The sequence below is a fragment of the Anolis sagrei genome, chromosome 6, assembly GCF_037176765.1.
Source record: "Anolis sagrei isolate rAnoSag1 chromosome 6, rAnoSag1.mat, whole genome shotgun sequence".
NCBI lineage: Eukaryota > Metazoa > Chordata > Lepidosauria > Squamata > Dactyloidae > Anolis > Anolis sagrei.
The window spans coordinates 113,712,869-113,738,125 of NC_090026.1; the positions used below are offsets into that span (position 1 = coordinate 113,712,869).

The 25,257-nt window shown below is 37.5% G+C and overlaps 1 protein-coding gene across 13 annotated transcripts in view; it reads right to left on the minus strand.

Annotated features, from left to right (window-relative positions):
* Positions 1 to 25,257, minus strand: part of PARD3 (par-3 family cell polarity regulator) — a 620,400-nt gene that overhangs the window by 314,843 nt on the left and 280,300 nt on the right. For 10 of the 13 annotated variants that reach the window (XM_067470359.1, XM_060782524.2, XM_060782531.2 and 7 more), the window contains one exon: positions 15,230 to 15,364. The exons of the other annotated variants lie outside the window; for them this stretch is intronic. In XM_067470359.1, coding sequence (XP_067326460.1) covers positions 15,230 to 15,364 — 135 coding nt within the window. The remainder of the gene's footprint in view (positions 1 to 15,229; positions 15,365 to 25,257) is intronic. 13 annotated transcript variants of the gene reach the window in all.

Genomic DNA, 25,257 nt, shown 5'->3' on the forward strand with positions numbered 1-25,257 from the left:
ATCAGCATGTTAATTACATCTCTTAATGAAAAGAGAAAGCACAAGAAGTGACATGACGAACAGTTATCTCCATTTATTGGTGCCTTTACCAGCTGGTTTAGCCCTTCCTGGTCTCTTGCTGTCTCCATCGGAATCAACAACATTGTTAAACTGGGCAACAGTACCATCTGTCCCGGGGTACTATGACATCTGAGCCCAACCCTGAAGTGATATGTAAGACCCAAAAAGTTCCAGCAACCCAAAAACTTCCTGCTGCAAGGAATATGTTACCAAACTATTTCCCTGATGTCTTAGAACTTTGCACAACCCATTTCCCCATCATAGTTGTCTGTTAACTGTAAACCTGTATACATTAAGAATTCATTCATTTATTATGACATCTTTACCCCACTTTGCAACTTAAACCTAGACAATGCAGGAATAAAATAAAGACAACAAGAATGTGTCAATCATAATAAATGTGAAGAAAAGAAGCAGATAGAACAAAATAAACAGATGCTGGAATTCTGCTAGAGTGTTGCAATGGTCAGACAGCAGTGGTAGCAAAAGGCAGAAAGAATCTGTCAGCTCTGAACAGTTTATTTTTTTACAATACTTTCGTTCCCTCATGATCTCTGAGCCTCCACCTCCTGCTACCACCACCTACACTGATGTAGTTGTTCTGGCACAATACCTACAATTCCCAACTAAAATGCCTTGGCAAGCATTCACCTAAGATGCCCTCCTAATGAAGGCAGGTTCAGAGCGTAAACCATTGCTGTCTCATACATACCTCCACTGGGAGGGTATCCCACAACCGAGAAATCACAACCAAGAATGCTCACTGCCTTGCGGATGCAAATTTACTCAAGAAAATAGAGTACATTCTTATAACATGCCCAAGCTGATACAAGCCAAAGTATCAGTGCAGATATATGGGTTCAAAGTCATTTAAACCTTCAAAAGTAAGTATCCAGAATTTCGCCTACTCAGAAATTAATATATAGTCAGTAGGCCTGGGCGGTTTCATTTCGTTAATTCGTAATTCGTTAATAATTCGTTAATTTTTCCAATTACAAAATGATAACGAACCATTCTGGAGCAATTATTTAAAAAAACGAATTTTTAAACACGTTTTGTAAATGCTTCATATTTCGTTATTGTATTCGTTTCGTTATTGTTCTGAGGTCGTATCGTTATTATTTCCGCATGTCTGGGCCAGTTTTATGGTTTAATTAGTGAAAAAAATTATAATATCACACCAACAGTCAAGAACAGAGGGAGAGGGAAGCTTCAGAAGTTTTTGGAGGTTTTTTAGCGTATTTCGCGGTCGCGTCCGCCATTAACAAATCGATTCGTTATTGTTTCAGAAATCGATTCGTTAATTTTTTTACCATTTACGAAATTTCGTAAATATCGAACTTTTTAAAAGGAAAATTTTGTAATTATTTTAAATATCGAAACAAAAAAAACCCCCAAATACAAATCAATTTTAGAAACAAATTTTTCCGTTGTTACCCAGGCCTAATAGTCAGTGTGGCTCTTTCAAAATGCATATAACATGAGCAAATGTGGCCATATAGCCTACAGTTCTAGATTTTGAGCTAGCTAAATATTCTTAATCATCTTCAATAATGACCAAGCTCTATTTTTCTTTTCCATTCCCTAACGTTTTTTCTTTTTCTTTTGTGCTATGCCTTTTTATCTTGTAAGCCAATGGGTATTGGGTGGCTGACGTATACATCTAAAAGTGACTCAGGGAGTCTTTTTGGCTAAAGAGTGAAGCATAATATCCCTTATGAACATAAATAAAATAATGGTAGCATTTAAAAGCCATTTAGGAATCTTTAAGTATAAAAACAAAAATTATGGTAGCATGTTTTAAAATTAGAATGCTTGACTCTTAGGAAATCATTCATTTTTATTTACCTATTTTGAAGCACTTGTATCTGGCAGCTACTTTCCCACTGGAATTTCTCATGCCGCTGTGTGAATTGTGTCTTGTTCCATTGGGATAGATCTCTAAGTGAGAAGCTAACCCCAATTAATGCCATCTGGAGAAAAAGTCTAAAAGTACAGTTTTTGTGTACTACTCTGCTGCAAATATAAGAAGAAATCCTGCAAACTATGGTGGCATATGTTTTCATGGACAAGAATCCACTTTGTCGTCTTGGAAAAAGCAACATGCATCTAATGAAGTGAACTCCATTCCACAAAAAGCTTACGTCACAGGGAATTCATTAATCTTCGCTACACCACAAAAGTATTTTAAAGAAAATATAAAGAGGAATGTGAAAGGTTTCCTGTACAGACTATGAAAGCAAGATGCCTGAGTCAAGGTATCTTACTCATGTAGGATAAGGCCAAAGGTTGCAAGATTTTGGAGTACACAAATATTTCCTAAGGAGCTTGAGAAACTCAACTAAAAAGGGCAATCACTCTTTATAACTAGATTCCTCCTCCACAGCAATGTTCTCTTGCTGAAGACACTATAAATAGGGAAACGTTTCTGCCATGCAGCCTAATATTCTGATGCCTCTCCATCATCCTTTGCCTTGTATGCTGTCTGTACTGCCAACAGCTGTCAGATCTACTGGCAGCAGGATAGTGAATCTGCTCTAGGTGTTTCTCTTCACTCACTCTTATATTTCTCTGTAGCAGCTCTTTGAATGTGGAACTCCTTGCTCTTGAAAGTTAGACTGGCTCCTTCTCTTTGAAGTTTCCAGTCTGAGATTGCTGTCTTAACTGTTTCAAAACTGGATTCTAGGCTTGTTTTCAGACTGCCTTTAGGAGTCTTAAAGAGCATTTTATTATGTTGTTTTGAATGTTTTTGTATTGTTTTACTGAGACTTTTATTTATTGTTACCTCAGGAGCCTTTGTTGGTCGGGAGATGATACAGAAATACCTTAAATAAATAAACACGGTCATTACCTTGGACAGTTCCTTTAAAATTCAGCTTGGTTTAGACTAAGAACCCTACTCTCGTCAAAGCTACCATTTTCCATTGGCTCCAGAGTGGGAATCAGGGGGCTTCAGGCCATTAATATAAATGGGACCAGCTCCTTCAAAGGTTGCTGTCTTGCTGATTTCTGCTCAAGGGATTCATAGCTCTACATGCCTTAGATTAGCAATGCCAAGGATTGCATTATTGTTCTCCCTGATCCAGCTGCTTTCTTCCTGTCCAGATCAAGGTTCCTGCCTAACACAACAACATGAGTTTACTGAAGGCAGAATGAATGCATCTTCACTGCCTTGGCAATCTGCCTTGAGTTCCCTGCTGTGACAATAAAAGCACTATAGCAAACAGAAAACACTGACTTGACTGCACATCCAAGAGCATACCTTGGACAGAATGCAGACTGGAGGGCTATCAGAGAGAATTTTTAATGCACATATATGTAAACACACACACACACACACATTTTCTCATCCATTGTATGTATTATACAATTGCATGTTTCATGTGTTCATTCCATCTCTTTTCCAGCTGCACACATGGATCTTAAATCCATCTGATTTATTAATTTACATTCTTAGTTTGAGATGAAATTTCTTTTATATATGAATGGCGAAGGCTATCTAGACTAACACCAATTCTGGAAAACACCTTTATTTTTTATCCTAAATATTTTTAAATATATTACTTCTGGACGGAACCCAGCATATTTTTGCTTTTTTGTATATAAATCTAGCATGCAATTCCCACAAGCTATATTTTCACTGGAGCCCTTGGTGGCACAGTGGGTTAAACCACTGAGTTGCCAAACTTGTTGACCAAAAGGTTGCAGGTTCGAATTCGGGGAGCGGCGTGAGCTTCCGCTGTCAGCCCCACCTTCTGCCAACCTAGCAGTTCGAAAACGTGCAAATGTGAGTAGATTAGTAGGTACCGTTTCAACGGGAAGGTAACGGCACCCCATGCAGTCATGTCGGTCACATGACCTCGGAGTTGTCTATGGACAACACCGGCTATTCGACTTAGAAATGGAGATGAGCACCACCCCCCACCCCCCGGAGTCGGACATGACTGGACTTAATGTCAGGGGAAAACCTTTACCTTATATTTTCAGAAAGTAAATATGTAAATCAATTTTTACCTCCTGGTTTTAACGTTCAATATTACCACTGATAGACTTTTCTTGCTACTGCTGCTGCAACAAGAGAGTTCAGAGACAATGGAAACTTTCAATTACTACTTTTTAAAATTATTAAATAAAGGAATTCCATGGGATAAAATATATTTTTAATATCTTATGTTTTATACACAAAATTAACAAATGCAATCAGCAAATGTCTATTTTTCCATAGTTCCATTGTCTGTGACAAAGAATAACCCTTACACTATAAAATCAAATAACACCATTAACAAGCATTTTTTTTATCAGATGTCAGAATGAAAGTTAGTAGCAATCTACTGTACTGACATGGAATGAACACTATTCAGTTGTCCATGCCCACCGGCCATCACCTAAGCCCAGGTTAATTCACTGTTGCATCCCAGAATTTCTGTGTACCTGATACTAATGCACAGTTCTCTGCCCTTTCTATGTTCCAGGCATTAGGAGCAATATGCGCAGTATTAGTGAGTAGCTTGAATTTCTACTTCCCACAAAAGATCTCTTTCATCTTTTTTCCACTTATTGCTAGCATGGATATGACAGATGTGTATCATAATATCTGAAATAATACAGTCATAAACATATTTGAGGGGTTGGTTAGTTTATCCATGCTGCTATGTTGCAGCATGAATAACAGACTTCTTAACCCAAAGTACGTTTTATTTGGAATACAGTTTAATGGACTTGAGCCCATTTTCCATCACCATTTATGTTAATCTTCTTATCTATGCTAAGATGTCTTTAGCACCACCAATGATTGTTAAGTGACCACTTCCAAAATCTTTACTTTCTGGCAACTTTTATGCTTCCATTGCTCCATTATCTCCCACCCGCAAACTTATAAATATCTTCCATCTGTGGACATGCTCCATATATTTGATTAAAGGGCCTGGAACTCACATTCTGTTCATTTCAGAGGCATCCGATGAAGTAGGCTAAAGTCTACAAAGCTTATGCCCAATAAAGCTTATTAATCTTAAAGGTTAAGACTCTTTGTTGTTTTTGCTATCATCAGACTCTCATCTTTTGCATCTAAGAGAGGCCAGAAGCTGAACTGGCAGCATTTTTGCTGACTTCTTTTCACTCAGTGCAGTTCTCAACTAAGCTTTAATGTGCCACATTTTATTGTTATCCTTAAATGTTCTACATTCCAGGAATGAAAATCAGATCTCATTCAAAGTGCTGGCAGGGATCATTAAAATAAAACTGGATAATCTTGCGTTGCTTTGGTATCGCTGGGACAATTTATGATCTCTCATTTACAAAAAGCAATCAAAGGTAGTAATCAGGGTAATTAATCAATTAAATATTTAATTACAGATCAAAATCCTTCCTGTATCCTTAATTAATTGATGAGGCTGATAAACACAGAGAACTTAGGACTACAGACTTTTGAAAGGGAAATATGAATGCATCTGTTCATTCCTTGAACTAAATCTTGTAAAGGTCTTCTCCAGATGCTTGAGCCTGAAGAATACATTAAAAGTAAATCTGCAGGCAAAACTGAACACAAAACCCAACAATTTTCTTCCACATGTTCCAAATATCCTTTCATCTGAAGGTTTACTTTGTGGGCCAAGAGCTTTATAAATTCATAAATGTGGATACCAAAATGGAGAACTATGTTTAGAACTATACATTATACCAGAACTGTAAATAAGGAAAAATAAGACTTAATAACATTTTCATAGAATCATAGAGTTGGAAGAGACTTCATGGACCATCCAATCCAATCCCCTGCCAAGAAGAAGGAAAATCACCTTCAAAGCACCCTGACAGATGGCCATTCAGTCTATGCTTAAAAGCCTCCAAAGAAGGAGCCTCCACCACACTCCAGAGCAGAGAGTTCCACTGCTGAACAGCTCTTACAGTTAGGAAGTTCTTCCTCATGTTCAGGTGGAATCTCCTTTCCTATAGTTTGAAGCCACTGTTCCACGCCCTAGTCTCCAGGGCAGCAGAAAACAAACCTGCTCTCTCCTCCCAATGACTTCCCCTCACATATTTATACATGGTCCTCATCATGTCTCCTCTCAGCCTTCTTTTCTGCTGGCTAAACATACCCAGCTCTTTAAGCCGCACTTCATAGGGCTTGTTCTCCAGACCCTTGATCATTTTAGTCACCCTCCTCTGGACACATTCCAGCTTCTCACCATCTCCCTTCAATTGTGGTGCCCAGAATTAAACACAGTATTCCAGTTGTGGAGTGACCAAGGCAGAATAGAGGGGTAGCATGACTTCCCTGGATCTAGACACTATACTCCTGTTTATGCAGGCCAAAATCCCATTGGTATTTTTTTTACCTCTGCATAATATTTTTAGCTCATGTTTAACTTGTCCACGAGGAGTCCAAGATCTTTTTCACACCTCCTGCTTTAGAGCCAAGCATCCCCCCAGTCTGTATCTTTGCATTTCATTTTTTCTGCCTACGTGGAGTATTTTGCATTTGTCACTGTTGAACTTCCTTAAAAAGAGATGGATGTGAGATTTGCTGGATCAGTACAAATTTACATATAACCCACTGCTCTGTGTAACCTTCTGAAAAACGTAATAGAAGATAAATCAGCTGTAGATCTGGTTGAGGAGTAAAGTACATCATCACTGATGATTTCACCATTACCTAGAGCTTTAGAAAGTTATTATTGTTTATTTTAAAATGTTTGGACTTCAGTTTTGTCATTCTGGAAGCTGTGATTCAAACAAACTTTTGATAAATTCTGACATCATCGTATTTTTTACCTGTTAATTCAATAAATTAATTGTGTGTGTTGAAGCAAGTCCACAGCAAAATTCAAGAAACAAGAAAGAAAGTCTGATAGGTATCAGACATACTATCATACAGCCTAATATATGAGTTAATGTTTTAAAACAATTATAGTGCAGATCATTTGTGAAAACATCCCTAAATACCTAGTCTGTAAATGACTTCTAGCTAGTTCTCCAAACTGTAAACCAAGAAATCCATAGTAGAAGAAATGAAATCCTCCATAGACGTAATTAAGCAAATTACTTTAATACACTTAAAACTTTTAACCTTCACAATCTTTGAAGTGAATACAAGGACTGCTTCTATTTAAGGTTTCTATGAAAGGTCTGTGTTACACTAAAACTTTTTACAGTGATGTAAACCATTGAAATAAATTATCTTAATTTGGTCAGATCTATATTCATTAATTGTATTACCCACCAAGGGAATAAAAGACAAAATTTTAATTCTACTAATGTATTTCACTTACGCATTCAATTGGCACTACAATAATTAAGGGCACTATTCAACAGCATTCACACACTCTTCACTTAGACCAAATTTTCACTGCAGTCCCACTGGGGCTTTGATCCATCTGAAGACTGTTGAGTTTGCAATAATTTTAGATATGAAAAAAATAGATTTGTGGAGATAGGACATAGATTTTTGAGAGACCCAGGATATTTATCTTTTAGTGCCCTTAAACACCATGAATGGGAACTTTTAAAATAATTATCAACACTGATACCAGTGCAATATTCAGAATATATGAATCACAGGAGGTACTAGATTAATAAAGCAGTCTCACAATACCTGAACTGGGAAATGGCTGAAAATGAAGCAGAACCAAAAGGAAAATGGACCATGTTGGTGCAATGGCAGTGGTGGCACAATGGGTTAACCCATTGTGCTGCTCAACTGCTGACCTTAAGGTTGGCAGTTCGAATCCATGGGACAGGGTGAGCTTCCGCTGATAGCACTAGCTCCTGCCAACATAGCAGTTTGAAAACATGGAAATGCTAGTAGATCAATAGGTGGGAAGGCAAACAGGCGCACCAAGCAGTCATGCTGGCCACATGACCAGGAGGCATCTACGGACAATGTAGGCTCCTTGGCTTTGAAATTGAGATCAATACTTCCCCCACAGCAAGAGTTGAGCACTACCTCCAGAAACTGGAGATAAAAGGGGAAGTCTTTCCCTTTGTTTTTGTCTGTGAATTTCTGTCTCATTGTATCAAGGCATTGAATGTTTGCCTGTGTTTGTGTTTGTATATATACTGTAATCCACTCTGAGTCCCCTTAGAGAGTTAGGGCAGAATATAAATAAAGTGTTATTATTATAAGCGGCAATACAGATTTATATATTGCAGGTGTGGGCAGAGTAAGGAATTCTTAAATAAATTAAGATCTTAATCAGATATTTTAAAATATAAACATTAACACTTCAATTGCCTAACAGAAATGAGTATTGTTTACTTTGTTACAACATTCATGTATTCAAAGAATTAATATGGTTCTCCTGAATTTACTGCAGCTATTTTCCTAGAGGCAGTCCAATGCTGTCTCACATACAAACAATGTGTGTACACAAAGATACAAACCTGGAACACCTGTTAAACAACTCTTTTTCAAGCTGCAAAAGATTGAACATTCAAATTGGGTCTACCTGTATCTATCATACGAATGCAAGCTGAATATGTGTCGATTGTTCCTGAATTGCATGTTTAGCATCTCATGAGCTTTTATATACGGTACCATCTCTGTATTCATGGGACCAGTATCCATGGCTTTATTTATCCACATCTGAAAAAATATGTCCTTTCTATACATTTTTTACATCCTACAGCACAATTCTATTGTATCCTGAGCCAGGTGCCCTTCATTTCATCAGGGCTCTCTTATCCATGGTTTTGTGTAAATCCAGAAACATGTTCCCATGGATAGGGAGTTTGTATTATATATTTTCTATTTTTCTTTCATATAAAGTATGGGGGCAGGAGGAATGGAATCCAGGACATCCAGAAGATTTCAGCAAAGGTTGTTGTTCATTTTTAACATTGCCTATTTAAAAAATCTTGCTCTTTCAGCCTCATAATTAATTATCTTGCAGAGTTTCTCTCTGCTCAGGTTATACACAAGCAATATATGCATTCTGCTCTTCAATCTTTTCAAAGTTACATATGCATTTGCAATATTATCAAGATCTCAGAATTATGGAAGCATTATACATCTGATGTAAGTAAATAAATTGAAAGCCTATTTGAAAATATTTTCTGTAGACCAAGAAGTCGGCAGTCTCATGTCCTACAGCATCCAAAGTCCAAATTAAAATAACAAAGTCAATTAGCAGGTCAGCCATTGAAGACTGAATACACCAAAATGTGTACCTAATTGCTCAGGTGTTAATACAGACACCAGAATAGGAAGCCTCAGTCCATAGGTCTAGGGCTGAATACAATTTCACAGAATTGAATTTGTCCCCCAGAAAGGCATGTCCCCCTTTCCATGACATCATTATTTGCAGTGAGTTGGTGAGCTGGACTCTTGTTAGCATCACATCAAAATGTCAACAACTGTCTAGTGTAGATAAAGAGACAAGTTGTATTATCGACCTTGTTGGATACCTTTTTTTGCATTAGCTTAGCAGTTGGAGGCTGCAGAAATATATCATTGCTGTGAATAGATTAAGGAAGAAAATCTGCCAATTTGCTTGTAGTTTTATAGCTAGGGGGGGTTGTATGTGGGCAGAGAACAGATGGGTCACACTTGCACACACACATCTTTTTTGTTTCCTTCTGCACTGTATAATTTTTGGGAGGCCATCTTCCACCAACCTCAACCAAACATGGAAGGTGCACATAGCCCAGAGACTACATATAGGGGCTAATTTAGATCACAAACTGATGGACCAAATTCTACCACTGTGAGGAGATGCTGGACCCAATCAGTGAATAGACTGAAATACTTCTCTTTTGTGTACAATCTACTGCATAATTTACTATCAATAAACCTTAGCTAATATCAGTAAGGTTTGTTAGTAATTGGCACCAAATCAACTATTGGAAAAGAATGATCCTACACCTAGTTTTGGAATAAGATAAGGTTTCTCAACATTTTGTAAAGATTCCACCACCACCCAATTCTAAGTTAGCTTCAGTATCATGATTCACAGTTTAGAGAATTAGTGTAAAGTGTCACATCAAGGGTAAGGGAAACAGTAATCTAAACCACTGTTTTCTTCAATGGCTTAAAATTAGGTTTTTTGTTTTTAATTCAGATTGTTTCTAAATGAGCATTCATGAGTCTCAAGCAAAGAATGAACTGTAAAATTCTCGGTCTCAAAAATTACCACTAATCCTATTTATACATAAGACTCTACTGCTGGAGAGAAGGAAGAAAAACTGGCAAAAGCACACAGAAATTACAATTTTGTTCAGTTGAAGTTATTGAATTGTCGCAAATTAAATGTAAATGCAAAGAAACTAATGGAAGCATTAAAATAAACAGAACTTCCCATAAAGTGGATTGTACCTGCAGAAACATACTTTAATGAAGTGAACCTCTGCTTTGTTTTACAGCTGGTTTTCCTCCTGCAGTGTGTACTTGTGCACACACTTCAATGCTTTCTGCTTCATGTTGCTGGAAAAGCAACTCTTCATTTCTCTCTATGGCTGTGTGGTGTAGCAATTAGAATCACAGCACAGGATCCTACAGATTCACTCGTAAATCAATGATTTTGACAAACACTTTTAAAGACATTCCTTAGGTTGCTTAGACTGGTCTTGTTCCTTCCTATTGTTCCATGAAAGCTGACTTAGTTTTTCATCACGGAGTGGAAAAAACATGGTACATTTATCTTTAATGACCTCACTTTGTAAACATGCAGCCTACTTCTCCTTTTCATACAACCCAACTGTCTTATCTTTGTTGGCCGTGCTACAACAAGATGAATGTTAGTAAATTCCTTCTCTCTTATTCTTCCAACTCGTCAGTTACTTTCACACATGGGGCATGCTATCTTGCTGATGATCTATAAATAATATTTCATTTTCTCTTTGTTGGATGTGCTGGACAGCAATTTCAACATTTAGCCACCCAGATTTTTCATCATATTTAAAGTCTTATATGGCTTAAACCCAGGCTATCTGACACTATCTTCCCATACGAGTCTGGGATGCTAAGGAGAGACTCTTCTCTACGTTCCGTCACCTTCACATTTATGGTTGGTGATAAATCAAGAAAGGGTCTTCCTAAGAGGCATCTACACTGAAGAATTAATGCAGTTAGGCATTGCTGTAGCTTCTATGACTCAATTATGTGTAATGCTGGGTGCTGTAGTTTTTTTAAAAAATCTTTAGACCTCCCTGCCAAAGTGTACTGTTACCTCACTAAACTACAAAAACATCCACACTTCCATTGCATTAAGTCATGGTATTTAAAGTGGCGCCAAACTGTAATAATTCTACAGTGTAGATGCACCCTCCTTGGGGTTACCTTGCTATCCTTCTGCTGGTAGGCAAAGTCTTTTGATACAGACTTTTAGAATTAAAAAATGTTTACAGAAAGGGATATAAGAGATGTATGTATAGTTTTATCTTATAGTGCATTAACGTTTTAAAAATCTTTTAAAGTATATGTTTTTAATTTAGCTAATAGCTTAATTTGGTTTTAATTTTGATTTTTGGTCTATTTTTATTTGTAATCTCTTTAATGTGTAAGCTATGTTGAGATCTAGTCTTGGGGAAAAGATAGGATATAAATAAAGCTAAGATTGAAAAATTATCACCACTGGAAATATTTGAAATTATTTAAAAATTGGAAGCTTTTCAAAAGACAACATAAAGGGGAAAATAATTTGTAAGATTTTTTGAACAACAACAACATCATTTATGTGAAGGATTAAAACAATTTTATATTATCATCATAATTCCAAGTACAAAATTTTACTTGTAAAACACACAATTACTCTGGAAATGAATGGATGCAAGTATATTTTTAGAATGCTAAAGCATACTTGCAGCTAATAAATGTAAAACATCAAATTATGGTTGTCTCGTTTTACGGGGTATAATTGACAGGAAAGCATTTTTATCTCATACCATTCATGCTTACTTTGAGGAGCATTTTATAATATCAATGTGAACTGATCCTTATATTCAAGCGCACATTCCTAACCAGCAAGCTGCAATGCTCGACTCCAGTTAACAAAGCTTCAAAAGATGCACTGCCAATTATTTCACATTACTGGAAATTGGGGTAATATACAGAAGAGTGGACAAAAGAGCATAAATGCATTTTGAAATATCTTTTCAGCTATTAGATGCTAAGGGCCAAAGCACTGGGACGAGAAGCAGCAATTTCTCTAATAAGGGCCAGCTCTGTTCTCCTAATAAGTCCCTTTCCACAACCAACTGAGACTTTCTTATGCATATGTTTGCTCATAATGGCACTGAGGAGTTATATCATACTGTACCAGATTCAGCAAAGAGAACTTGTACTCTCACAGAAATGGAGCATAAATTACTGCTACCACAGGAAATGTTAACTACTGCATTTCTTCAGTTCAAAGATGCACATTTCCTCCATATAAACATTTCTAAAAATAGGGGATGCCTTAAAATTATGGGTGCATATTATGATTATTTCTGTTGGTGGTACTGAAATTAGTATGCATCTTACAATCAATGGCATCTTAGAATGGAAGAAATACAGTTTTTAATTCCATTGCCTTTCCACACAGGACTAAAATTCACTCTGAAGTGGGTTAAAATAACCTGTTTCAGCACAGGTTCTAGTCTCCACTCCCCAGTGCAAACCCAGGCTTTCTCAGGGTGGTGGGGCTACTTGGGACCTCCTGAAGCCCCCCCCCCATCTACCCCCTAAAACTTACTAAAAATGTCTCTGGCTGCCATAAATCCTCCCCTCATGTCCTCCTTGCACGAGAAAATGACACCTGTGGAGACAGGATGGGTGAAGAAGAAAATCCCTCCTCACTCCCCTCTTGGTCTCATCGCAGAAGGATGTGAGAAAAGGATTTATGGCAGTCAGAGACATTTTAAGTAAGTTTTAGGGAGTAGGTGTTGGGGTGGGGAAGGGGTTGGATGCTCTCCTGCACCTTTGGGCTTCAGGAGCCCAAAAGGTGTTGGAGTGCAGTGGAACCCCTCCCCACTGAGTAGTCCCGAGAATGAGTCCCCACAGGCCCAATACCCTATGAGACCCAGACCTTTCAAGAAGGCACGGATCTAACTAATTAGGAACCTTGGTTTGTTCAGAAATAATTTGTTTTTGCTGGAGTTGTCATTTGGATGCCTCCGGTAAAAACCAAGACAGGTCCCGGTTTTTTGGTCTATCTAAATGGGTCCCAAGATAAATGAAGCAGTATATAATTTGCTACAACAATCAAAGTAAAATTATGGTAACAGAGTTCAACTAAGACCAATGAAATCCAGGTGCTCAGCCATGAAAACTTTGGAACAATCATTATCTCTTGCAACAACCTAAAAAGACTGCTGAAAAGAGAGTTAAAACTTTTGGAAATCTTGTAAGCTCTTGGAAGCAAAACAAGACAGAACCAGGAATAAACCAAGCAGTTTATAAAATGGAACCAAGCAGTTTATAAAATGGCATGATCATGTTGACATGATTCAAGCAAAAGAACGAGCCACGCCCTGGTATTACAAAAACAGCTAAACGCTAGGTTTTCTTTGTCTTTTTCCACACTTCGACAAAAACAACATTGCTATCAGATTTATTATAGCATTAGGTTCCATTCCTATTTTCACTGTAAACCAGACATGCAAACCATAGTTTGTTGGATTTGGATATAACATCAAACTATGGTTTTATACTACGGTTTTCTACTAATTTCACATGAGAGAAGTACGAGGCAAAGGAATAAATATGTTAGCCTAAGATGTGTGGCAGCTTGGACTTTTTAAGAGATGTGAGTTGGGTTGAAAGCCAGGATTTCCCCTTACATCTGAGCTTTATAATGAACAAACCCTTAGTGCCATTCCTGATTCTGTTCTCATTATGGATTTGCCTCCACTGTTCATGCCCTGTTAAACAATTTCAGTTTAATTAATTATCCCACTGATATGAAATCACCAAAGGATCCTTCCTTTTTAGGTACATGCAGACTCATTAGCATCAAGTTTAATAGATTTTTAAAGCCTACAAAAAGGATACTTAGGGAAAAAGAGGGTGAAAGGAAGCACATTCAGTTAACTAACACAATTCAAGCATGTTTAGTTATCTCTGTATATCACAACAGTATTTTTTTTTTTTAAAAAAAAGGTGTCATTAAAAACTTTGGGGCAGAGTACCACAATACACAAATCTATTTGAAATATATTTTAAAAATGCAAATAGACATTTTCTTAGAGGTTAACCATTAAGATTTTTTATTCAACTTATCTGCATTTAAGAATAACTACAGACTACATGGTGGCGTTTAGATTTTGAGCAAATGTTTCTGTGAAATCAGGCTCCAGAGCAATCTTCTTCTAATTCAGTAGCTCCCAAACTTTGTTTCAGATTTCAGATCCCAACGAGGACTTCTGGAAATTAAAACTCAAAAACATCTGGAGGATCAATGTTTGGGAATCACTGCTCTAATTAGTGTCTTCCAGATGTCATGATCAATAGCAACATCTTACATTACACCAGATCAAAATGGAGGGATATGTGTATAAGTGGGTGAATCTATTAAAAAATCACTAGAAATAATGGGTGCCAACATCCATGTATAAACTCTAGCATAAAATGCTTTCCCACCATGCCAAAAAAAGAAAGAGACTAGGTTCTGTTTTATAAAGGGTTCCAACAAGATAAGTGAACATAATCATTTGTCTTTATCCACATTAACTTCTCAGTTCCAACTCAAAAGTGTTTTCGCAGGTGCAAGTTATGGTCTGAGAGAACGCTTGAGCTTGGGAAGCAATGTTTTTATGTGCAAACGCATTGAAAGATTTGATCCATCTCCTACAGTCCAGTAATCATAAATGCAATCATCTTTTAACTTCCTATAGAGTGTCTGCTTCAATTCTTAACACAGACCTAGCCTGCATCCAGCACATTCACCTTTCTTCATTTTTAAAAACTTTCAAACAGCACATATTTTATTATGTGTTATTTATCCATATCTTGCTGACATGACATGACCCAGCAGGATGTCTCAAGAATCTGTGCTCAGAGTTTGTACACATTCATTCCAGTAAACTGAAATCGCAGTGGTAGTTATTGGCCTTAAAAAAACTCCCTGAAGGTCTGATGACCAGAACCATCTTCACTCCAGCAAACATTTAAAATGTAATAGGGTGTGTGTGTGTGCACACATACAGATATAAAGGTCAAAGTCATCTGTTTTATCAGAAGCCACAAATTTGTTACCTGTTCTTGTCTCTCTAACCATTTGTCTACCATGGGATGGGTGGCACTTAGTGAAGAGCGAGCATTGTCTCTTTGAAACTGGTTAGCAGACCAGCTACTGGTGTCCCGTGGAAGGCTTCGGTAGTTGTCATCTTTCTGTTCCAAAATAAAGAAGGGGGGAGGTGTGAAACAAAAGCATTGTCTAGCTCTGTGTAACCAATGTCTAAAGGATGACACATTGGAGATGGATTAGAAAAGAAAGATACTTGGTTATTTCAGTGGACAAGCCTATTTGTAGCACTATTGCTGCAAATCTGTACATGGTGATACAATTGCAAGACTGTTTTCGAGATACGTAAAATACAAACAACACAAGCATACCGTCAAGATATATAACAACATGGGAAAATAGATGTACTTTTTACATTCTATATGAAAACTACACAAAAGTGTCTATTCTGTTGACTTCTGTGAGAGTCATCATAGATTAAAGGAGGCTCAGATGTAGAAGTTAGGCTTTTAGGGAAATAAGCTTTATAGGACAAGATGAAATCAAACTGAATTACACTGTCTCAATTACACTGAAGAAGAGACAGGATTCACCATCCATTTCCAAGCTTCCACACTGGTAAACAGCAAAAAGCACTACTGTTTTGTTTTGAGAGTACTCAGAGAGTACTTTTACTTAGCGTGATAGTTGACAAGAAGCACTGATGAACATGGAAGGACATCCTTTTAGTGATAATGCCAATGGGATGGTTTTCCCTAGCCCATACCATTTTTGATACTTTGGGAAACAAGTAAATATTATCTATTTGCTGAATGAAGTGTCTGCAACACAAAAAATAATCTACGACAGATGCCTGATTTCATCTCTGCTCAGCTTCAAGCTGAATGTTTACTTAGGAAATCAAGCCATGGTTAACAGAAAAACACTCTAATAAATGTTTAGATAAAAGTTAAAAATAGGAAGCAGGCTTTAAAGTATGATAGAAAATATAATAATCATTCAGAGCAGGACACCATTAGCAGGGATAAGGGTGAATTCACTTATCTTTGTGAAATAAAGAAACTATAATGAGCTAAAGTGCTTTTTTTAAAAGTATATGAAACTCTGGCTCTTTTATGTGCCATTTCAGTTATATATCCTTATGTATACAAATAATTAAGTGATACAAAAAACAAAATGGGTTTTATACACGGGGCTCTGCCTATTGTCCCAAAATTTAACATCACAATACACAATATACATTGAAAAAGAGTATTGCTAATAAGTATTATGAGGAAATGATTGCCAAAGCAGGAAGTCTTCAAAATCCTTCTCTCTCCTTCAACTGGCTGGACTTTGCATTTTATTTATTTATTTATTTCCAACATTTCTACCCCACTTTCTCAACTCCCGAGGGGGGACTCAGAGTGGCATACACAGGCAAAAATTCGATGCCACTATGTACAAAACAATTATAACAGATATAACAGCAATTTAAAACAATAAATAAAACTGTAAGTTAAATACATTTTAAAACATATGGTTATATCAGCCATATAACCATTTCCAGTCCAGTTCAACCTCCAATGTGGTGTCATGCCTGCTATCCAAAGGCCTGGTCCCAGAACCATGATTTCAGTTTTTTCCTAAAAGAAAGGTGGGATGAAGCTGACCTAATCACACTGGGGAGCGAGTTCCACAGGCGGGGGGGGGGGGGGGTCATGACAGAGAAGGCCCTATCCCTCATCCCTGCCAAACACGTTTGCGAAGCTGGCGGGACCGAGAGCAGGGCCTCCCCGAATGATCTTAGGCTATGAGATGGAATGTAGAGGGAGATACGTTCGGACAAGTAGGCTGGGCCAGAACCGTATAGGGCTTTATAGTCACCCAAAGACCTCAACCAAAAGCAACAAGTCAGGTGCATTGTAATAATGCTTCTTATTCAATTTCCTATTTATGCCAGAAACATTTTGAAACTGCTAGGAGCCAAGAACAACTATTTAAATCATTTGAGGTACTGCAAGGCAAAGGGGGGGAAATCACAGTTGGGACAAGAGATATGACTTGACGTGAAGGAAAACCACTCTCGAACCATAATTTATTGATGCGACCTTGTCATCAGATGGCTCCTTTGAATGAGCGGATGAGCAAGCTTGCTACTAAGACAAGGAAACTAATGCAGAGGTAACTCCCACTACTATATTGATTGGCAATTAGCAGGGTCTACGCATACTTTTGAAATGAGGCTGCATAATCCTATTCTATGCAAAGAAGAATCCTCTAGATAGCTTCCATTAAATGAGCTGTCTGGGAAGATTTTTTTAAAAACCACTACCAGGGCTTTCAGAGCTGACATGTCTTCTTTCAATGAATAACTAATTCTGGACTGCAACCTATTTCTCAAAGAAAATAGACCCTTAAAAATGAAGGCCCAGATGTTACTGAAGTGATAACCTTTGCTTCTGGGCTGTAATAATGACAAGCTATAGGTGAGTATTCATACAACAGACTAATTCCTCATACCAAAAAAAAAATCTCTTAATGTAATATGGAGCAGCATCCAACTCTGAATTGGTAAAAAGTTATGGACAATTTTAATGTTGTTGTGTCATTCCTGTCCAGTATCTTATACTGCATTCCCATAAACAAGGCACCTTATGTACCTTTTTATTGTGTCAGAGCAACTTGAGAAATTGCAAGTTGCTTTTGGTGTGAGAGAATTGGCCGTCTGTAGAAATGTTGCCCAGAGGACACCAGGATCTGTTACCATCCATTGGAGGCTTCTCTCATGTCCTTGCATAGGAAGCTGGAGCTGACAGATGGGAGCTCATCCCATCTTGCAGATTCAAAACACCAACCTTCAGGTCGGCAGTTCAGCCAGGACAAGGGTTTAACTCATTAAGCCATCACGGCTCCTACCTTATGTACCTGGGAGACCACAATTGCCATGGGTAGCAAATTCTTAGACATTGGACACATAACTTCTCATTGTTTGCAACAATGGATCTCACTCTCCACTTTCCATGCTACTGCACAGGTGAAGGAAATGCAATTGTACAAAAATGAACAATGGTCCATAGTGAAATATTTAGAGAACTATAACTCAAGTGTATAAACTGATCTGTCTTGTATTATAACTTCTGGTTTTATAAATTGGAACAAACATTAAGGCTCCTCTAGAGCCTTTCTCCTGTTCATTACATTGATCATTAATAGTCACCGAAGCAAAATTCCCAAGTATGGCCACAATAAGGTATCCGGAGCAAGATCTTACTGGGAAGGGTGAAAGGGAAGAAACACTCAGCACTTCCGCCTAAAGCAGCCTTTCTAAACAATAATAATAATAAACAATGATTTATACAGCTCTAAATAATCCATTTATATAAAGCACAATATGGGAATGGCAAGTATATTAAGCTGAGCATAAAAATATTATTATATTGATTTATATTGACAAGGTCGCATCAATAGCATATTTCTTCTTAACAGTAACACATCAGCAAGAGCAAAAAGGTGACCAGTTTTCAGTAAAAGGTTACTACCAGTATGGGTAACTAAATTCTCATTTCTTCAGCAGTTCAACCTCAGGAGAACAGTACTGACATGCATCATCAGTTACAATTAAATGCTCTGATTTTGAAAAGAAAATTTCCTCCTGTATTTAGGACTTTATGGGCATGGCTAAGCTTCGTAATGACAACTGGTCAGTATCAACACAAATTAATGAGACCACAATACTATTAGCCAATGTCATTTTAGGTCTTCTTTAAAGAAAAAAAAACCAATAAAGAATAGTGGCATGATCAAGCTTGCAGGATTCTCCTTGTTGCATCCACCATTGACATTAAACAAGCTGGGGCAAAACAAAGGGGGTTGATCCAGATTTGCTCATATACAAAACAGACCCACTGAAATAATGACTAACTTAAATCACAGGACATTACAACTATAACCAAAACAGTGGAGAGGTAAGTCTACAAATGGCTAATGAAATATGCCTTTATTGCAACCAAAGAACAAAAAGATTTGAAATTATTTGATATAGCTATGCATGACATTTCATGACACATCTTCACAGTTAATATATGTGAGGGGTCTTCCTCAAAAATATTTTCTGCTTCGTTTCTGGAAATCAAGTAACTCTGGGATGAAGATTTTAGCAACACTTAATAATTAAACAGAAGTGTCCTCTATTTGTGAGATTTAGAGTATCCTAAATGTAAGGAAAATTGCTCTGCAGTCATCTCTTTTTGTACAAAAGAAATAATACTCATACACAATAAAGAGACAAGATAACAGAAAAGGAAAATCTAGAGTAAAGATTGTGCCCAGCAAGAATTGCTCTTTTTTCATCCAAACAACGGTGTTTTCACAGATTTTTCTTTTAAAACAATCTGTTAATTTGCTTGAAAATGCTATTAAGCTCTCTTACAATTTTGATTTGGTAACAACGTGTTTGTTCGAGCTACGAAAAGTTCATACTTCAGCATTGCTAGCTACATTGTCAACTGACACTGTGCACTATTTTTCATCACTTTTAAATTTAAAAACCTGGTAAGCAGAGCTGATGTGAACCAAAATAATAGTGTCACAATGTGGTTGCTCATAACTTAAAGTGGGTTTCTGAATAATTAATCCACACTAATTAACTACAGGATAATAATTAGTAAAATGACAGTTCATTTAACAAAAACTAGGGCTTTGGGGAACTGACATGAAGGAGGCTCGATGCAGCTTAAAATATATTATATTTGATCATTTGGTATCTAGAGTAAGGTTCATGAAATGCTGTACAAACCTTCTACATATGGTTGACCAACTGTTACGGAGAATGAAGCAGCTGCCTCAAATGGGAGCTAACATGGTCCATAAAAGTGTAGATGACAAACTTCTATTTACCAAGGGTCCCCTGGTGGCACAACGGTTAAACCACTGAGCTGCTGAACTTGCTGACTGAAAGGTTGGCAGTTCAAATCCGGGGAGCAGGGTGAGCTCTGTTTTCCCAGCTCCTGCCAACCTAGAAGTTCAAAAACATACAAATGTGAGTAGATCTATAGGTACTGCTTCTGCGGGAAAGTAATGGCGCTCCATGCAGTCATGACCTTGGAGGTGTCTATGGACGACGATGGCTCTCCGGCTTAGAAATGGAGATGAGCACCACCCCCAGAGTCGGACATGACTAGACTTAATGTCAAGGAGAAACCTTTACTATCCCCTTACCACTGAGTCTGAGTCTGGATCTATACTGCCTTATACTGCATCATATAGTCAGTGCACACCCATATAATGCAGTTCAAACTGCACTGAACTGCATTACATGGGTCAGCACTGACTGTATAATGCAGTTCCAACCTGGGACTGTTCCACTTAAGCTAGTCTTCCAACCTCAGGTGTAAGTCATGCTCTATTAGCCTCAGAGTAAAAACCCTCTCTGAACAAATCTTGCCAAGAAAACCTCATGATAGGTTTGTCTTAAAGTCACTATAAGTCATAAATTACTTAAAGCACACCACCACAAGAGGCAACACAGACCAGTCTGGTTTAAGACATTTGGCTGCATGTGATAGAAGAAATAAAGTTCCCCAAACCAGGAGTTGGATCTTACTTCAGGTACTGGATTGGGACAATGACTTCCATTCTGGGAGTGGCATTCCAAGAAAGTTTTTTTTTCTCCCAGTTCTATATGCAGCAAAGTAAACCACAGGGAATTATGCAGAAATAAGAACACAAAACGTAGGGGGGAAATCTATTAAAATCAAGCTTAATATTCATGGATTAAAAAAAAAAACAAGAAGGAATAGCCATTTTCATCATTGGAGACAAAGGCCACTTGGGGGATATTCTCTTTACTCAGCATGTCAAGCACATGTTTCAAGGCTTTTGGTATAATAGGGACATAGAGACTAATTGTGTCCGTCAGCGAATGACTTGTTACAAGTGTTTGTATATATTAAATGAGACGGACACCATTGCTTGGCAGTCTCTATTCCCCTCTGGGCAGGTTCAGTTTATTTTATCATTCTACAGTGCAATTTAACACTCTGCCTATTTCCAGATGATTTTAGATCCATGACCTTGTAAACTAAAGCAGACAAGACAGGTGATGTCCCAAAGAAATGCTTAATAGAGAGGCCACCTCCAATGGCACGGTATCAGGGAACTATTAGTCTTTTATTCAGACCACCAAAGGAAGAGAAAAAGAAAATGCTCCAAGATTATACCGAAACTTGTGTGGTGAATGCTGGGAGAGAAGGGGAGAGAAGGATGAAACAGAAAATAGAAATTTTAAAAATGCACCCTTCGCTCTGAATTGTTAGGAGAAAAAGGAAGAACAGCAACAAAAAAAGTATGGAGCAGAATATTTTATGTTACACCAATGAAAAATATATCTAAGGAAGATGACTACTCGTTACTCATTCCAAATATCAAAAACTTTTAGAACAGTTGTTCTCAACCTTCCTAATGCTGCAACCCCTTAATACAGTTCCCTGTGTTGTGATGGCCCCCAACCATAACATTATTTTTGTTGCAACTTCATAACTGTAAATTTACTACTGCTGTGAATTGTAATGTCAATATCTGATATGCAGCATTTATATTCATTCACTTGACCAAATTTGGTACAAATATCCAAGACGCCCAAATTTAAATATTGGTGGGGTTGGCAGGGGGGGGGGGTGATTTTGTCATTTGGAAGTTCTAATTGCTGGGATTTTTAGTTCACCTACAATCAAAGAGCATTCTAAACTCCATCAACAATTGCATTGAACCAAACTTAGCACACAGAACTCCCATGACCAACAGAAAATACTGGAAGGGTTTGGTGGGTATTGAACTTGAGTTTGGGAGTTGTAGTTCACCTACATCCAGAGAACACTGTGGACTCAAACAATGATGGATCTGGAGCAAACTTCACACAAATACTCAATATGCCCAAATGTGAACATTGGTTAACCTTCTGATCCCCCCATGACCCCCCCCCCTTCCCGGGTCCTGACTCCCATGTTGAGAAGTGCTTCTTTAGAAGATTCCTCTTCCTACCTCTATACAAGTGGAACTAATTTGCTATGCAAAAAGATCAATTACTACAAAGCAATGCCATGAGAAAATAGCAGATCTATTCAAAATGCAAAATTAAGAAAACATATACTCATTCTACTACCCTAACACTGACAAAAGTGGCGTCAAGCTGCATTAATTGTACAGTGTAGATGCACCACAGATCTCGTTCCACTACCCTAACACTGATAAAAGTTGCATTACAGGTAATACCTCTTAGTTTTAATTGGTCAACAAGGTCTCACGGGGGGAAAAAGAAGAAAAAAGGATAACCATTTTATGGTCAATGGTGATGAATGGCTCTTCCTCAAGGCAACACATGTTTTACTTAAACAATCAACACTGAAGAGTCTGAACCACACCTGGGGAACAATTTGGAATACAATGTCAAAATGTCACAGTCATTTTCTCTGTTTATAAAGAAAATTGTGCAACATTTGACTTCAGCCAAACACATACAAAACCAAGAATTCTCATGTGCAATTCAAATTATTTCCCAGGACTTCAGAGCACTGATGAATTTCTACCTCCTTCCCCCCAATTCACTCTCTACTCATTAATCTCACAGTAAAATCTCAATAAAGATAATGCAAAATAAACAAAACAGCATATGGTGATTGATGTAGTGTAATTACAATGCAGGAGCTGAGCTTTAATCCTGCTGGTAGGTTTAATAAGACAAAAAATAAAGAGAAGCAAACTATGTGTGTTTCCCCCAGGTGCGTTTTAAAGATGAAGACTACCATGTACTACAAGAAATATTGCCTGTTTATTTAAACAATAATTCAGAACCAACCATCTGCATTAGATTTATTCTACAAATCTAAAGCAGTCAAGATGAAACTCACTTAAGAATCCATTCAAACTTCTTACTATTCATTACAATCACATTATGTCTCCTCTTAAGTCCTTTTTCTGATTCCCTGCCATACCAGGCACAAACAACAACGTCATGTTCTTTCTCCACGGTTTCGTCCCAAAGAATCTCATCTTTGCAAATGTTTGCAACTTTCGATTAGATCAAAATTACAGCCACTTTTGGAATCATCTTCTAATACCAGCATAATATATGGAAAGGCTCCAATCTCTTCGTGTAGCCTGCCTTTATAAAGGCCAATACGTGAAATGCTTTTTAAGACTGAAGGAATCTAATTGGGGAGGAAAGGAGCATGTAGCTTAATCATACTTTCTTGGAAGTTAAAGAGTGAAGGCTTCAAGATGTTTTCCAAGGATGTTGCTGCTGCTGCCGCCATTGTGTGTCTTCCAGTCCTTTCTGACATTAACTGGCCAAACTTGCTCAGAAGAGCTTACCATTGTCTTCTTCCATGGCTGAGGTCACTCTGTAGATTTCCATGACTGACCTTGCTCAAACCACTAAACCACAAAAGCTCCTAAGGGCAGATCCGATTATTAATTTTAATTTGAATAGGCTCATTAAATCAATGGGAGGTTGATAAGTCAATGCATATGTTAACATTCAATGGGTCCTCTCTTATTTGAAATGAATATATGGATTCAGCCCAGCATATTCAATAATCAGGAATTCTGGAATCTGAAGTCTAAAACATCTGGAGGGCCACAGGTTGTTCAAACCTGGTATAGTTGTTTGAGCACTGGACTACAATTCTAGAAACCAGGGTTTGAACCCACACTCAACCATGGAAGCCCACTAAGGGACTTTAGGCAAGTCACACTCCCTCAGTCTCAGGGAAGGAAAAGGCAAACCCCCTTCTGAACAAAAAAAAATCCAAGAATACCCCATGGTTTGTTAGACCTAGGATCACCATAAATTAGAAAGATACACAAGAACAACAACCTCTATCACAGTGGTTCTCAACCTGTGGGTCCCCAGATGTTTTGACCTTCAAGTCCCATAAATTCTAACAGCTGGCAAACTGGCTGGGATTTCTGGGAGTTATAGGACAAAACACCTGGGGACTCACGGGTTGAGAACCACTGATCTATCATATTGGGATCAGGAGAAAACACAGATCATGGTACGTAAAAATGTGTTTCTACCAACTTTCATTTCCCCTATCTGCATCTAATAAGACAGTTATACTATTTTCTACACAAAGGTTGAAAAATTTTGAATCATGAAATATTTTGGACTACAACTCCCACAATATCTTACTACTGGCCAAATTAGTTGTCGCTTTGGGGAACTGAAGCCTAAATTATCTGGAGGGCTATAACTTCCCAAACCTAGGCTGCATTTTATCATGAAATAACCGCATTAGAAAGAGCTACTTCTAGTTTGTCATATACTACAATGGATCTTGAAGCAGAAAATCAATGGCCTAGGAGAGGAAACAAAAAAATATTCTAGCAGGAAAATAGGTAAAATTTAAGTATGGATTTCTTTTTTGAAAATAGATAATGCTGGAATTCATTCCTTGCAAATATGAGATTTAATTCCATCCCATACCACCCCATTCCTTTAAAATAACACAAGCTGCTATGACATAAAAGTTATGACTCCCTACGCTCCAAATAAGACAATAATAAACTTTCTTGTGCACACACACACACTTTAATTTCATTTTTATGTATGTTTTGCTACATTTGGCTTAGAGTATATGATCCCCATATGAAAGTTTGACAGGAGATTATCATGTCTCAATGAAAACACACATATATATAGTTTTGTGGATTATTACAATGTATTTATATGCCTATATGCATATTTCCCTTACCAATATGAGCTAGCATTGTTAACAGTTATATAAATTCAGCAATTTTAGCAATTCCCGTTTTTGTTGCAATATGTTTTTCTGATCAAATATGACAACTACTTTTAACAAGCCAAAAACATACAAGTAAAAGCTTGGCAACAGAGTAAATTAAACTTTGATTGGTTTCTGTGTTCTTATTTTCAAACAAGCAACCCTGCTTTGAAAACAAAATGCATTTTCAGATGTGATAAACAATCAAAAGTCAAACATTTTGATTCCAGAAACGTAGCCATATCAGTGAGTTGCCATAAGGAGTACAAGGTGAT